Genomic DNA, 15278 nt, shown 5'->3' on the forward strand with positions numbered 1-15278 from the left:
AATAAAATTAAATTACAGAAATTTCTTTTTTGCACCCCAGAGTTTACTAATCGTTCGATCACTCCCTTCATCTGATAAAACCATATCATTTTGGAGCAGAAGAATTATTAGATTATTTACACTTTTTTCCTTTTAATAAAATAAGGAAAGTCAAGAAACAGTACAAATAAATATCATTTATAGAGACAGACAAAATAAGCATGAAACGATCGAGGGGGGATATAATTAAGACCGTAAAGTAAAGAAAAAGAAATCGCCTTCACCTTCGACATCACATTACTAGTAGCCTTGGATCGATAATCTGGTCCTCATCCTCTTTGAAGAGAAGGAACAGATTCTAAACGCAATAACCATATCATACGAATCCTTTTCTCATATGCTTCGCGATCACTATTCATGACTCTAATTAAAGAAGAACTGAACCCAATACTGCTTTGAGGACCATTGTGAAACTGAAAGGGCCGAGGGCCACTTTACGCCTTCAGGAATCCTCCAATTGGAGGGAGGCAACTGATCTGTGCGCCTTTTTAAAATTGGTGAAAAGAAGTTAAACCAAGTGGAAGTGGAGAAGGAACCTCATTTAATTTGCCTTTTTAAAATTCCTTTGATGCTTGCTTTAAGGCTTAGAAATTAGAGAAGAGGTGTCGTATATATAACTAACAGAGCAAGTATATGCTTTGTTTGAGCAGGAATGGAGAAGCTGAAGAAACCTGCTCAGTTCTTCCTCTTCCTCTTCCTCCTAGTGATCTCATCCTTTAGTTACTGGGTGCAGTCTACCAAAGATTCAAGTATTTTCCCTAATCTTATCGATCGCCTTTGCTTACACAGAAATTCTTTTCAGTGTTACTCAGTCTGATCAATTTCCATAACCCATCGTAACGAAATGAAGCAGCCGGAGTGACCGACACCATCACAGCAGTAGATAGGTCAACAGGAGGCAGAGGTGGTGCAGCGAGCGGCGGCGGCGGCGGCGGCGGAGGACACAACGGCGCTGGCGCAGGAAATACTGAAGGAGTTAACTCCGACAACAGTGGTTCGAGTTCTGGATCGCAGTCAAATTTTGGAGCCACGAACTCAGACCAACCAAGGAACAATGATGACGATCGCAGCCATAAAAGTGATGCTGTAAGGAGCATCAGTTTCCTCGTCCACTTCATCTTTGCAATCGTTGGCCTCTCTGTTGTGCTGCTCTCGCTAGCTCTTGTCTATTAAGTAATAAGATGGTCATGGTTCTCATTTAGTTACTTACTATTCCATGATTGATATATATATGAAAGGCGAAATACATTTGTGTGTGAAAAAAACAAATATCCTATACTGTACTTTAAATTATGGTATGCGTGTGTGTTTTGCTTGTATTTGCTTCTTTTTTTTTTTTGTATTGCTTGTATTTTGCTTGTTGACAAAAGCAACTAAGTGAATGAAGCCAAAGTAAGTATGTTGTCCATACTGATTATATAAATGCCCTGAATATATATATACTTGTCAAAGCAATCTTCCAGGAACAAAGAACAGCGGTAATTAAGCGAAGATAAAAGTGATACTAGTCGTGTGAGATTTACCCATCGTTAAGTGAAAAAACAGCATTTCTCCCACAAGGATTATTATATATATATATATAATAGTTAGTCACTTGCATTCATATTTGAGAATGCCTGGGATATGAATGTCGTGGAGATAAGAGTTCCAGTCAATGTGCTTGGAGTCCATATCAAACATCTCCTCCTCCTCCTCTCCTATCGTCGCCCTTAATTTTTCCAAGTTGGCATCATCGAACCTTATACCAAAACAAGATCATGCATGTAAACGAATATCATATATTTGTTTTTAATAACTATTTATTGTCGATGAAAACAAAACATACCGGCCTTTGAAGAAAGTGTAGGGCTCAAAAAGATCAATAAGAACCTTCAAATACTTATACTTGCGGTTTAGATCATCGTATAGACGCCCAAATATAAATCCACAAGTTAGAAAATTAAGAAGATGAAGTGCCTAAAACACATATATAATCAAAGAACACAATTACTCCGGAGATTAATCTAATCATATATAAAACCATTAATTTGAGATGCACATATATATATATATAATCACCTGTAATAAGAACTGGTATACCATAATTAAAAAGGTGGTTCTAATGCTCGGAGTCATCTTTCTAGTGATCTTCAAGGGGTTTCCATCCTTCCCTGTACGGGGATTTGCGGAGAAATAATCGAACCAACATTGTACTAGAGAATCATAAGTAATAGGGTTTCTTGTGGAGGAGCCAACATGGTAGATGAACTCAGACTGTTGATTTGAGTGAGCCACTGTGGTAGCCATCATAACATTCACCACCATGTCTCCTGGTATCTGCATTCATATATGCATGGTCAATCAGTTTTGAAACTGCTATAGTTTGAAACAAAAAGTACTGAGTACCAAATCTACAGTCATCTGGGGGTCTCCTGGAAAATTTTGGAGCTCCCTGTTTGCATAAGCCATCATGAAGATGTCAATTGTCCTGCACCAGTTACATCACCATGCATAAATTAAATGGCAACAATCAATGCACACACGCATGATCTCGTGCAAATTGACTGAGTATAGAGTTGTATTTATTTGACCTTATGCCTTCTATCCAACCAGGCAATGGATCTCTAAGGATGCTTGTTATGATACTCGGTCTCACAATGACCAGAGGCAAGTTTCCCCTCGAGTGTCCTAGCACCATCTCACCCATTGCCTTGGTGAAAACGTAAGTGTTGGGCCACCCAAAAAACCTTGCTCTTTTGGATACATTGTGCTATTTTGATTAGTTTAATTGATAGTTTTACAGTTTGCTATTTATTTAGAAATAATATTATATATACAGTTATATTTAAATTAATTAACCTTTGCATGCCCAACTCTTTCATGGCGAGTTTTTGGGCTTGTGGAGTGAGATTATGATCAGATTGCAGCTCCGCCTTCTTCTTCTCTGTCAAATCTATCTCAGCTTCGATGTCCAATTCATAATAAGAATTTGATCCTGATCTGAGAGTTTCACCCATTAACAATCTCTTCTCTGGTATGAGTCCACTGCGCTCAGTACCAGATACGTAAGCTGGGGAGAAGAAATTAAATAAATAAATAATGCATGTATTTAATTATTAGCTTAGATTAAATCTGATGATTTTAGATGCACAAGTAAAAATTAATATATACCAGTTGAAACATGGAGAAACATTTCGAGTTTCACACATTGTTTTGCAAACTGCATCACGTGCTTAGCTCCAAGCACGTTTATGTCCAAAGAAACATCATATCTGCATATTAAAGTTGATTGATTGATAACAATCATTCTTTCTTCGATATATATATATATATAAATATAAATTAATTACCTCTCGAAAAAATTGGTGGTGGCAGCAACGTTGACAATAATTTGCACTTCCTTAAACAATTTGCTTACAAGCTTAGAATCTTGAATTCCTAAATTCTCATGAACAATATCTCCAGCCACAGGCCACAATTTGCTCGTCGCAAATGACTGGAATCCGTCGCCATATTTCTCTTTCAGGGCCTTGAATAATTCCTTGCCTAAAATCTGAAAAATGCACCAGGGATCTATCTCTATTTAAAATCTACAAATTTAAAATATGTTTTTTTTCTCTATATAATTATTCTCTTCATTTCATTGAGAGTGCTATAATTTAATTAACGAGATTATAATCGAGAGCTTCTTGTGAGCGAACAGAAAAAAACTAAACGTCGATATGTAAATGAACATAATCGTACGGACGTATACGTACCTCATGTTGAAGGCGTTGCATGGCTGATGCAGCGTCGGCAGCTCTGATAAGGAGGAAGACCCTCTTCACGTCTGCTTGTACCCTCAACAACTTCTCCACAAATACTTGATTCGTTCAAAAAAGGAAAAAAAAAGGAAAGAAAAAACACACAAGATCAAGTTACCTCGTCGTCAAACACAAGACAAAGTTAATTTTGTCTAATTAGTATATATATTGTATTGTAAACGGAATAACTACAGTGATAAAGTAATATAAAAGGACATACTTTTAGCCAGAAACCCAGTTGATCCAGTAATGAGAAGAGTCTTGGCCTTGAAAAACTCTACAATACTTTTCTCTCTGTTGCTTTCCATCTCAATTCTCTTTAACTGAAGGTCTAGAACTATCGATTGTGTGCGATGAATCTGTGAAGAAAGATTATACTCATTGTGTACATATATAGGCAAGCAAACCTCATGCTGGTTTAATTTAAATTACATTCCCTTTCTTAAAATTCACTCCTTTTTAACAAAAACAATCTCTAATTTTTTCCTCGGCTGAAAGAGTACTCTCACTTTTTTTTTTAAGAAAAAATTAATAAAAAGATGATCGTATTAAAATTCTTTATAAATTCTCAAACTAAATCTTGTTTTATTGATCCTTAAACTTCACTCTTTTTTTTTTATTTTGCCGACAGGAACTCAAATTTAGATTGACAAAATTGAAAAGTAAAAGATTGAATTGTCTCCGACTATATTTAGTTGGAAGTAAAGTTCGCAAGAATCATTACTAAATTGAAGGACAAATCATATGATGATCCAACTTCAATTTAAGAAATGTCGTGTTCTTATTTTTTTTTATAAAAAATTAAGAAAAACAACTTAATTTTATTAAATCAACTAATATTTACTATATTTTTCATGATAAATAAATTTGACATATATATATATATATAACTTTTAAAATTTATTTTTAAATAAATAAAATACTTTCAAAGAATTAAAATATACACAATTATTTCATTAAATAACCAATAGTGATTGAGCATGAATATATAATACAATTTTAAATTCTGAGATTAATTGGATTCCTTTGTTTAAAAAAAAAATAAAATAAACTCAATAATTTTTTAAGGCTGGTTTTCTAGTTTGATTTTATCTGCAAAACATGCCAAATCAGAAAGTCAAGCTATCCAATCAAGAGTCAGCACGCAATTAAATTGAAAAATAAGTTTTCACTAATAAAATAAATGAACAACGACACATGTCATCCTGTGAAGCTTATAGTATAATTTTTATAAAAAAACATACAATTAATATATTTTGGCCAATAATAAATTGATCCTTCAATAAAAAAATTTATTGCTAAGTTAAATATATATTGGATATTTTTTAAGTGCAGTAAATAATTGAAAACATCTAATCATATATTTTGAAATTAAATTATTTACATATTATTATATATATCTACTTAATCTTAATTTAGTTTTAGTTAATATTTATTAAATTTTAAACTAATTTATATAATTCATTTACTACTTATCCAGTATCTCGATCGGAGTCATTAACTAATATTGAAAAACATATTTGATGATCTAAAATAAATATCTTACAGGAGCAAGTGCAAAATTTGTAAAGACTAATTAATTATATTCTAAAAAGTAGATTTTGAATGTTCATAAATTATATTTCAAATTTATCTAATAGCGAACTAAAAGAAATTATATCATCTACCCACAACAAAGAGAGACTGAGAATCACAATCTGCAATATAAAATAAAAAGTTAATTCAAATCAGGAAAAAGAAAAGTAAATCGATCGAGTACTACTTGTTCATTTAAGAGAACTCGATATGATGTAGCATCAAGATGAGCAAACACTTAGGAAAAGTTAATATTATCAGATTGAAAGATGACATTAATAAGAAGGGATCGTGGATCTCTACCGAGATAACGCACTTCTGCATTCATATCATTACATCAATGTCACCAGATATGAAAATTAACATTCCAATTTCCAGACTATTACAAACACAAACATCTCTTTTGGAGCCCAGATGCATTTCGGAATCATTAATTATAAACACATGAATAGTGCGTTCTCAATAAACAAATAGAATCGTCTAGTATAAGATTTCTAAAGTAGCAAATGAATTTGAAACTTACTTGTTCTTCCTTCCACTTGGATGGGCTGAGACGATCGTTCCAAAAGTTAACCTTTGGAAACCAGAACAAAAGAATTTTTTGATACTAGAGGCATTATGCAACTGAAATAATTTTCTTGTAGTCCAAACCTTGGAATAACTTAATTGGTTATTTTAAAATTGACTCCTAGTCCAATCTGTGGGTTTATTGCAAGTCAGGAATAAGATTGAGATCGTACAAAATTCTCTGTACTCAAGATATGTGCTGATTCAAATAGTGGGAAGAAAGAGTTGGCTGTTTTGGCTTAGCTTGTCAAATTATGAGAAACCTTACTAGTGTCGAAATTAAAAGATGAGGAGTTTCATGGTGGAAGAAGTAGCAGTACTTCAAGTTCTCTCTAAGCTCTCAAAATCCATTGAGGAAGCACATCAGATTCAAGCAATAGAACTACTTCATCTGTGTCATGGTCTGAAGAAGAGTGTCTTCCACCTCTGCGAGATCTCTGAGAACTACAGAGAGGCCATGGGCAAAGCAAGCTTCATGCCACTGCTTGTGAGACTAATGCAGGCCAAATCATCTGGATGCAATTTGGAGTCACTGAGTTTGTTCAGTTGTAATCTTCAGAATTTGTTTCGAGAATGATATATTGCACAACCATCCAGTTTGAATCATCAAGGAGACAACTTCACTACTTTAATAATTATGACACACTAATAATTGTAAATAGAATATTCATGAAATAACAATTTTTATATTCAATCTTGAGAAATCCATATACAGTTTGATTAGAAAATTCAAGTCAATTGGCTTAAGTGGATCGAGCCAGCCAGTTAAAACAATCTACCAAGCAAGCTAAACTAAACGAGTTAGTTAATAGGCAGGCAGACCAAGCGAGTGAATTGAACTCGAGATCTAGGAGTGAAGGTCCAGGAAAAAGTCAACGACATTGGCTTCACGAGTCAACGAAAATTATTCATGGCCGCGAAATACGACTTGGCCTTCACTATTTTTCAATATTGTCAACTTCAATATGTTGACCTTTCTGCTGGATAAATTAAACAAATTAAATCCACCAATTGCTTTAAAAAAAAATGGCACACGGCATCATCTCTTATTCTCTTAATTACCACAAGATAAGTCATCGATCAGCGATGGAAAAAAACAGGTCAAAAGCGATAAATTCTTATTGTATTCCCTGTCAGGGAAGTTTATTGATCAATCGGTGACATTTATTTTCACTTAATTTTAGTGTTTTATGTACGACTTTGACTAAGCCGCGTTGACAAATCCGTGCCAAATCTTTTAATTGTTGATTTTTTTTTTTTGTGTTTTCTTTTACGATCGTTGGTTTGACTTTTACATACGGAGATCACCAACACCAACAAGCGGCGGCTGCAGATCAGCCTAATCTACCAGGCTTTGAATTATTGGAGCAAAATAAACAAACAAATAAATAAAATCCGTATATATACTAAACGACAAAAATGAATTAATTGGCCACTAGATCTTCATCGATATTGTAACCTTTGATGGTTACCTTCACCGTGCTCGTTCCCTTGGCAAGTGAGGGTCGAAATCGAATAAGCAAAATTCGTTTTAGTAGAGTAAATAGATTGTCAGTTCCGTTAACATCTTTTGTTTTGATGACATTACTTGTCATTAGTAGGGTAAATAGATTTATCTCTTCATAGATGATCGTGAAATCGACTAGAACGGATCCACCTTTTTTACAGAAGAGTGGATTAATCATGTAAAGAGAGAACTTGAATTAGATACATAAAATTATTCATATCATATCATATATTTAAATTAACTTAAAAGGGTTTTTATGGGCGAGGGCGTTTTGGTCATTGCATTATTTATTTTATCTTTCCTATTTAACTCCTTTCCCTTCCCTTTCCTTTCCTTTCCTTTCCTTTCCCAATACACACCCCCTTCCAAAACTTTCAAACGCAGTCGTCTTCTTCTTCTTCTCTCTGCTGCGTCTTCTGGAGTTTATTAATTATCTCCTCCTCCGCTTCAAAACTCGCTTTTTTATCCATGGAGGTGGCAGAGGAGTTGCCGGAGGACTTCCGGTGCCCGATCTCGCTCGAGGTCATGACCGACCCCGTCATCCTCTCCTCCGGCCACACCTTCGACCGCCACTCCATCCAGCTCTGGCTCGACTCTGGAAATCGCACCTGCCCAGTCACCAACCTTCCTCTTCCCCCTTCTCCCTCTCTCATCCCCAACTACGCCCTTCGCAGCCTCATCTCCTCTTTCCTCGCCGCCCGGCGCCCTCCCCGCTCGGCCGCCCCGGTCTCCACCCTCGCCTTCCTCGCCCGTCTCTCCTTCCCCTCTGACGCCGCCTCCCTCTCTTCCGTTCTCCGCCTTGCTCAGTGCGGGGGCGCCGCCGGCCGCCGCCTCGTCACCGACTCCGGCGCTGTCGCCGTCCTCCTCCGCCACGCCGGTGCCTCCGACTGCCCAGACCTCCAGGACCTCTCCCTCCGCGCCCTCCTCCATCTCTCCCTCGACGGCGACGACGCCCGCCTCGGCCTCGTCGCCGAGGGTGCCCTCGACCCCGTTGTTGCCGCCCTATCCCCCGACTGCTCCTCTTCATCCGCCCTCGCCTCCACGCTACTCACCAGCCTCGCGGTCGTCGAGGTCAACAAGGCCACCATCGGAGCCCACCCCTTTGCGATCCCGCGACTCGCTGCTCTCCTCCGCGACGGCGACGCGCGGGAGCGGCGGGAAGCGACCACTGCCCTATACGAGCTGTGCAAGTTCGCGGACAACCGGCGTAGAGCCGTGCGCGCCGGCGCTGTGCCTCCGCTCGTGCGCCTCGTGCGCGAGGGCTCTGAGAGGGCGGTCCGAGTCCTGGGTCTCCTTGCCAAGTGCCGCGAAGGGAAGGATGAGATGCGGAAGACGATCGGATTCGTGAAGGCATTGGCGGAGGCCTTAAGAGCAGGCAGCCCGAGGGCCATCGAGCACGGCCTCTTAGCGCTCAACTTGGTGTGCTCGGAAAGCAAAGACATGGCCTTGGAGGCCATTGAAGAAGGTGGTTTACAGCTTTGCTCTCTCTTGTTCTGCGACCTGAACCAGAAGACGAGAAAGAACGCCATGGAATTGGCTCTCACTCTGCAAAACGCAAATCAATATTCTTGAACTACTCAATTTATTATCGCACTCCATCAAATCTTGGAATGCTTCATTCAAGCAAACATAGGTTAGTGAATCTACATGCAGTTGCTTTCTTTACTTCATAACTCACGCCTGAAAGTAAAATATTATACATTTCAAAAAATTTCTTAGTTGTTGCTAGAGTTCCTTCTTCGTAGCTCTGGATTCTGGAGGCCTTAGGAATAAGATGTACTCACATATATAGTTCTGTGGTACTTTTCTGATTATGCCTGTTATTTCACTCTTATCTCCGTTGAAATGTTTAGCACCTACTGAGTTGGCAAGTAATATATTTTAATGCTTGTTCCCCTTTAATGCTACATTATCTCTGACTATTGCTGATCAGACATTAAAATTCTCTGTGGCTATTACATAAAAATTGTCTTTTGATTGGATTCATTGAGATGTCGGTAGATCAATGGGTTGTACCATATAGTTTTTAGTGGAACTTCAGAACCTTTATGGTTTTATTTTGTTTGTTGCAGTGTAATTTGGATCGAATGTAGGAAGGAGTCAGTATATGAACAATTTTTTTTTTGGAATCCTGTTCACATTTGGATCCTAGTTTGAATGTACAGTAGCTGATGTTTTAGTGCCCTCGATTCAGTCCTGACAACTGAACGAGCAAGCTTGCTATTGCTTTCAATGTGCCTTTGTATATTTGGGAATCTTAATTGTTTGAATCGCTGCTTTTGTGCCATGACAAGAACATGTAGGACATTTTGAGTACTGTACATAAATGTGTTCGTGAAACGCAAGACAAAATATTTGTGATTCACATAACTTCAGAAGAACTTGGCACATGATGGAAAAACAAAAACTCCTATGAACTGCTTTTGTCAAGAGTTGCTCAAGCATTGTAACTCTAGTTAGTTTTTGTAGCATGTATGGATTACAAAAGGTAAATGCTACAGCTAATGCACTTTGCCATACACAATAGAAAGGCATATTTAATAGCTCAAACTCTGTTAGCAACTCAAACTGAAAGAAAATTTTCATCTAATCAGACGTTTACCAAGTACTATTTTCAAAAGCTGGAAATGTGGGTGGAAGGGGAAGAGAACACTAGAAAGAAATGGCTAATGGACCACATAACACAATAGATGGAAATATTCTGTAAGTTGGAAATAAGTGGGTGATAGAACTGGAAAGAGTGTTGTTGCAGACAGCAATTGTTTTGGATCTGACCTGAGTCGATTAGGGTAGGAAGTAATTTTCTGCAGCAGTATCAATAATAATTGTAGCCAATTGGAGGTACAACCTGCTTGAGACAAGTCTACTTTCGTTAAAAATTCATTTTTCTTGTGCTGCCATCTTGATCACTTAATGTGAGGACAATGTACATCTAAGGGCATTGAATATATATATTCAACAACAAGATTCATCAAAATGTTTATTTACTTGAAAATGTTAGAAAGTTGTTTTTCTCAATGTTAATACATCATATGTTCATCCTATGCCCTCCCCTACTGAATTGATTCGACTCGATTGCTCATGGATAATGTTCATCTTTATGTCAGCTTGCGGGAGAAAGAACACAACTGATAAGAGCAGAGCAAGAAGTTTTGCAAGTCACAAGTCCAAAGGGATTGAGCAATTGTATCACGACATGGCACAAGGAAAGGTAGCTCGACTACATGAAGCCTATTGGGGGACTCAGATGGAAAACATGAGTCGTAAATAAATAAATGGAGGGTGGCTAAGTTTTGCAGTGTGATGTAGTAAGAGATTTAATGGTAATATTGCAAATAGTTTCTGCATTCATCTGTCTACCATGTCTGTTTGCTGCACTGATCGAGTTTGTATTGTCATCGACTATTCGTTTAAATAAATTCAGACATGTTAAAGAATTATGAAAGTGAATTAGCACAGTAATGAAAATGAATATTTATTTTTCAATTTACTTCATTCAAGGAAATTTTTATTTGGAGGAATGCTACAAGGATTATAAATCTTTTAAACGATAAATCGAATATAGGAATGCAAAAAGTAATCTCTATCTAATTGTTAACAAGAAAATCTTATTAGGTTCAGGTTATTTTTCCACTAATTGCTCCAACTTTTTAAAAATTTTACTCTATTTAAATTAATCTCTGTTTTTTTAAATTAAATATCTGACAAAGTTTTTCTTTTCCTGAAATATCTTTTAATTCCCCTCCTGCTTTTTACACAGAAATGAAATATCTTTTAATTTTTAAAGAATTTTGAAATTGCCAAAAATACCCTCAATTTTAAAATTTATTATCTATCCTCGATGAATTAATTATTGACATGACAACTGTTCTGATCTAAGACTTGGAGTAGTGAGTTAATTATTGAATAGGGATGTTGGGCCAATACAGAGCTAAGTTGAATGGGTTGATGAACATTGTTGGGTCGACTGGGTGGATGGCGTCGAGTCAGCGGAGCCATTGCCATTGGAGTAGAAGTGATTGGGCCGAAAGAAGAATTCGTCTGCCAAGAAGAAATTTCTCTTCTCGAGTACTTAAACATGTCTAATGTTGGAACGTCTTGTCTCGGGTACTATTGACCTTGTTAATGCCGTGTCAGCCTCTAATACTCTCCCCATCAACAATTTAATATCATTTAAGTAGCAGTAATAGCGTGGTACTAATAGTAGTTGGCGTGAAACATACAAAAGATTATAATTTTATTTAATTAATGGTCGTGATCTTTGAAGCCCATTTAAAAAAAGTATTGTAACTGAACATGTGCTGGCCTTCAATCCACCGTCCCCTCTCGTCGTTCTCCAAACTCATAAAAGACTAGTGATTTTTATATATGAAACAATTAATTAAGCGTACGTGATGTGTGAGGGTGATTTTAAACCTGTCACCGTAGTTGTTTACTTTACGTCCTTACACTTCACAACAAAAAAATATATATTAAAAGAACTGCTGTCTATACAATCAACCGGAGAAAACAAGCAAACAGACAAAGTGGGCTTGTATTAATTTGACGACGAGGTAACTTGACCTTGTGTGTTCACACAGATTCATTTCTATTAGCTATTGAGCTTAATTTGCTTGCCTATAAATATGGTATCATATCTCTCTTCGCCGTTTCATCGCACGCAATTAATATATAAACCTTGAGCTACTAGCTACCAGTGTGAGTGTGAGATGGAGAACAGTGGAGAGAGAGAAAAACATCGTGAGGTTTTTCAAGGGAAAGACACTTCTCGTCACTGGCTCAACTGGATTTCTGGCTAAAAGTATGTTCTTTTATATTATTCTCACCGTATAAAAGAAGAAGAAAACAAGCAAACAGACAAAGTGGGCTTGTATTAATTTGACGACGAGGTAACTTGACCTTGTGTGTTTTTTTCTTTCCTTGTATTTTTTTAAAACTTTTTGAACGAATCAAGTATTTGTGGAGAAGTTGTTGAGGGTACAAGCAGACGTGAAGAGGGTATTCCTCCTCATCAGAGCTGTCGACGCTGCATCAGCCATGCAACGCCTTCAACATGAGGTACGTATACGTAACGTACGTACGATTAATTATGTTCATATATATACATATCGACGTTTAGTTTTCTTAATTCTGTTCGCTCACAAGAAGCTCTCGATTAATCTCCTTAATTAAATTATAGCACTCTCAATGAAATGAAGAAAATAATTATATAGAGAAAAAAAAACATATATATTTTGTAGATTTTAAATAGAAATAGATCCCTGGTGCAATTTTCAGATTTTAGGCAAGGAATTATTCAAGGCCCTGAAAGAGAAATATGGCGACGGATTCCAGTCATTTGCGACGAGCAAATTGTGGCCTGTGGCTGGAGATATTGTTCATGAGAATTTAGGAATTCAAGATTCTAATCTTGTAAGCAAATTTTTAAAGGAAGTGCAAATTATTGTCAACGTTGCTGCCACCACCAATTTTTTCGAGAGGTAATTCATTTAATTTATATATATATATATATATCGAAGAAAGAATGATTGTTATGAATCAATCAACTTTAATATGCAGCAGATATGATGTTTCTTTGGACATAAACGTGCTTGGAGCTAAGCACGTGATGCAGTTTGCAAAACAATGTGTGAAACTCGAAATGTTTCTCCATGTTTCAACTGGTATATATTAATTTTTACTTGTGCATCTAAAATCATCAGATTTAATCTAAGCTAGCTAATAATTAAATACATGCATTATTTATTTATTTAATTTCTTCTCCCCAGCTTACGTATCTGGTACTGAGCGCTGTGGACTTATACCAGAGAAGAGATTGTTAATTGGTGAAACTCTCAGATCAGGATCAAACTCTTCTTATGAATTGGACATCGAAGCTGAGATAGATTTGACAGAGAAGAAGAAGGTGGAGCTGCAATCTGATCATAATCTCACTCCACAAGCCCAAAAACTCGCCATGAAAGAGTTAGGCATGCAAAGGTTAATTAAATTTAAATAAAACTGTATATATACTATTATTTCAAAATAAATAATTACAAACTGTAAAACTATCAATTAAACTAATCAAAATTGCACAATGTATCCAAAAGAGCAAGGTTTTTTGGGTGGCCCAACACTTATTTGGGTGGCCCAACACTTACGTTTTCACCAAGGCAATGGGTGAGATATTGGTGCTAGGGCACTCGAGGGGGAACTTGCCTCTGGTCATTGTGAGACCGAGTATCATAACAAGCATCCTTAGAGATCCATTGCCTGGTTGGATAGAAGGCATAAGGTCAAATAAATACAACTCTATACTCAGTCAATTTGCACATCGAGATCATGCGTGTGTGCATTGATTGTTGCCATTTAATTTATGCATGGTGATGTAACTGGTGCAGGACAATTGACATCTTCATGATGGCTTATGCAAACAGGAAGCTCCAAAGTTTTCCAGGAGACCCTCAGATGATTGTAGATTTGGTACTCAGTACTTTTTGTTTCAAACTATAGCAGTTTCAATTGACCATGCATGCATGAATGCAGATACCAGGAGATATGGTGGTGAATGCTATGATGGCTACCACGGTGGCTCACTCAAATCAACAGTCTGAGTTCATCTACCATGTTGGCTCCTCCACAAGAAACCCTATTACTTATGATTCTCTACTGCAATGTTGGTTCGATTATTTCTCCGCAAATCCCCGTACAGGGAAGGATGGAGAACCGCTAAAGATCACCAGAAAGATGACTACGATTAGTAGAACCACCTTCTTAATTATGGGATACCAGTTCTTATTACAGGTGATTATATATATATATATGCATCTCAAATTAATGGTTTTATATATGATTAGATTAATCTCCGGAGTAATTGTGTTCTTTGATTATATATGTGTTTTAATTAGGTACTTCACCTTCTTAATTTTCTAACTTGTGGATTTATATTTGGGCGTCTATACGATGATCTAAACCACAAGTATAAGTATTTGAAGGTTCTTATTGATCTTTTTGAGCCCTACACTTTCTTCAAAGGCCGGTATGTTTTGTTTTCATCGACAATAAATAGTTATTAAAAACAAATATATGATATAATTCGTTTACATGCATGATCTTGTTTTGGTGTAAGGTTTGATGATGCCAACTTGGAAAAATTAAGGGCGACGATAGGAGAGGAGGAGGAGGAGGAGATGTTTGATATGGACTCCAAGCACATTGACTGGAACTCTTATCTCCACGACATTCATATCCCAGGCATTCTCAAATATGAATGCAAGTGACTAACTATATATAATCGCATTTAATTACTTTTATGAAATATTTGTATGTGCATGTATGTATGTATCGTAAGGTACAGTACACACATGTATTGAATTTTATCTTTGTACTCAACTATATATGGACAAGTCTCAGTTTGGCCCACTACTTGTTTATCAAATGGAATTAATTAATGTCGGGTTGAAAACGGCAGAAATTAATGAGGAGAACCAAGTACGATCATCGTCAAATGCGGTTCCGGTTTAGAGCCTCTATTTTCACCTTCGACGACCCGCCATCAACGTAACTAACTAGCTACTTAAGAGTTCGGCTCCAATTTAATTTGACTTCTACTTGAAAATTCAAATTTTAAATCGCTCCACGCCGATTGCGAGGGGAGGCCCACCGTACGTGTCATTCTCGTTCGTTGTCCCCGCTTCGTTAATTTCCTCGATCGTCGTCTTCGTCTCTTCTGGCGATCGATCTACAAATCCATCTGGCTTCCGTTATTTTTCAGTAGTTTTCATCGGATATATATGATCTGATGTTTCTGTGGCGTATATATGTTCTCG

General features: G+C 37.0%; 4 protein-coding genes across 4 annotated transcripts; 3 read left to right on the forward strand and 1 right to left on the reverse strand.

Annotated features, from left to right (window-relative positions):
* The first annotated feature begins 651 nt into the window (after positions 1 to 651).
* LOC141816029 (uncharacterized) lies at positions 652 to 1337 on the forward strand. The gene is made up of 2 exons (XM_074703862.1): positions 652 to 788; positions 890 to 1337. The coding sequence occupies exons 1-2, from the start codon at positions 692 to 694 to the stop codon at positions 1210 to 1212; spliced, it is 420 nt and encodes a 139-aa protein (XP_074559963.1). The 5' UTR covers positions 652 to 691; the 3' UTR covers positions 1213 to 1337.
* A 292-nt stretch (positions 1338 to 1629) lies between these two features.
* LOC141816084 (putative fatty acyl-CoA reductase 4) lies at positions 1630 to 4129 on the reverse strand. Its single transcript, XM_074703917.1, has 10 exons — positions 4042 to 4129; positions 3777 to 3880; positions 3369 to 3571; positions 3190 to 3290; positions 2878 to 3088; positions 2610 to 2771; positions 2425 to 2506; positions 2098 to 2355; positions 1865 to 1995; positions 1630 to 1777 (listed from the first exon to the last, which is right to left on the reverse strand). The coding sequence occupies exons 1-10, from the start codon at positions 4127 to 4129 to the stop codon at positions 1630 to 1632; spliced, it is 1488 nt and encodes a 495-aa protein (XP_074560018.1).
* A 3705-nt stretch (positions 4130 to 7834) lies between these two features.
* Positions 7835 to 10915, forward strand: LOC141816080 (U-box domain-containing protein 8-like). Its single transcript, XM_074703911.1, has 2 exons — positions 7835 to 9103; positions 10578 to 10915. Exon 1 carries the CDS (start codon positions 7939 to 7941, stop codon positions 9040 to 9042), a length of 1104 nt encoding a protein of 367 aa, XP_074560012.1. The 5' UTR covers positions 7835 to 7938; the 3' UTR covers positions 9043 to 9103; positions 10578 to 10915.
* A 949-nt stretch (positions 10916 to 11864) lies between these two features.
* LOC141816041 (putative fatty acyl-CoA reductase 4) lies at positions 11865 to 14729 on the forward strand. Its single transcript, XM_074703872.1, has 11 exons — positions 11865 to 11874; positions 12191 to 12271; positions 12425 to 12528; positions 12748 to 12950; positions 13033 to 13133; positions 13239 to 13449; positions 13577 to 13744; positions 13851 to 13932; positions 13996 to 14253; positions 14358 to 14488; positions 14579 to 14729. Exons 1-11 carry the CDS (start codon positions 11865 to 11867, stop codon positions 14727 to 14729), a joined length of 1500 nt encoding a protein of 499 aa, XP_074559973.1.
* Positions 14730 to 15278: the final 549 nt, after the last annotated feature.

Source organism: Curcuma longa, unplaced genomic scaffold (genome assembly GCF_044706935.1).
Source record: "Curcuma longa cultivar G26 ecotype Majalengka, Jawa Barat unplaced genomic scaffold, ITB_CL_G26_1.1 contig_14126, whole genome shotgun sequence".
In the NCBI taxonomy this organism is placed as follows: Eukaryota; Viridiplantae; Streptophyta; class Magnoliopsida; order Zingiberales; family Zingiberaceae; genus Curcuma; species Curcuma longa.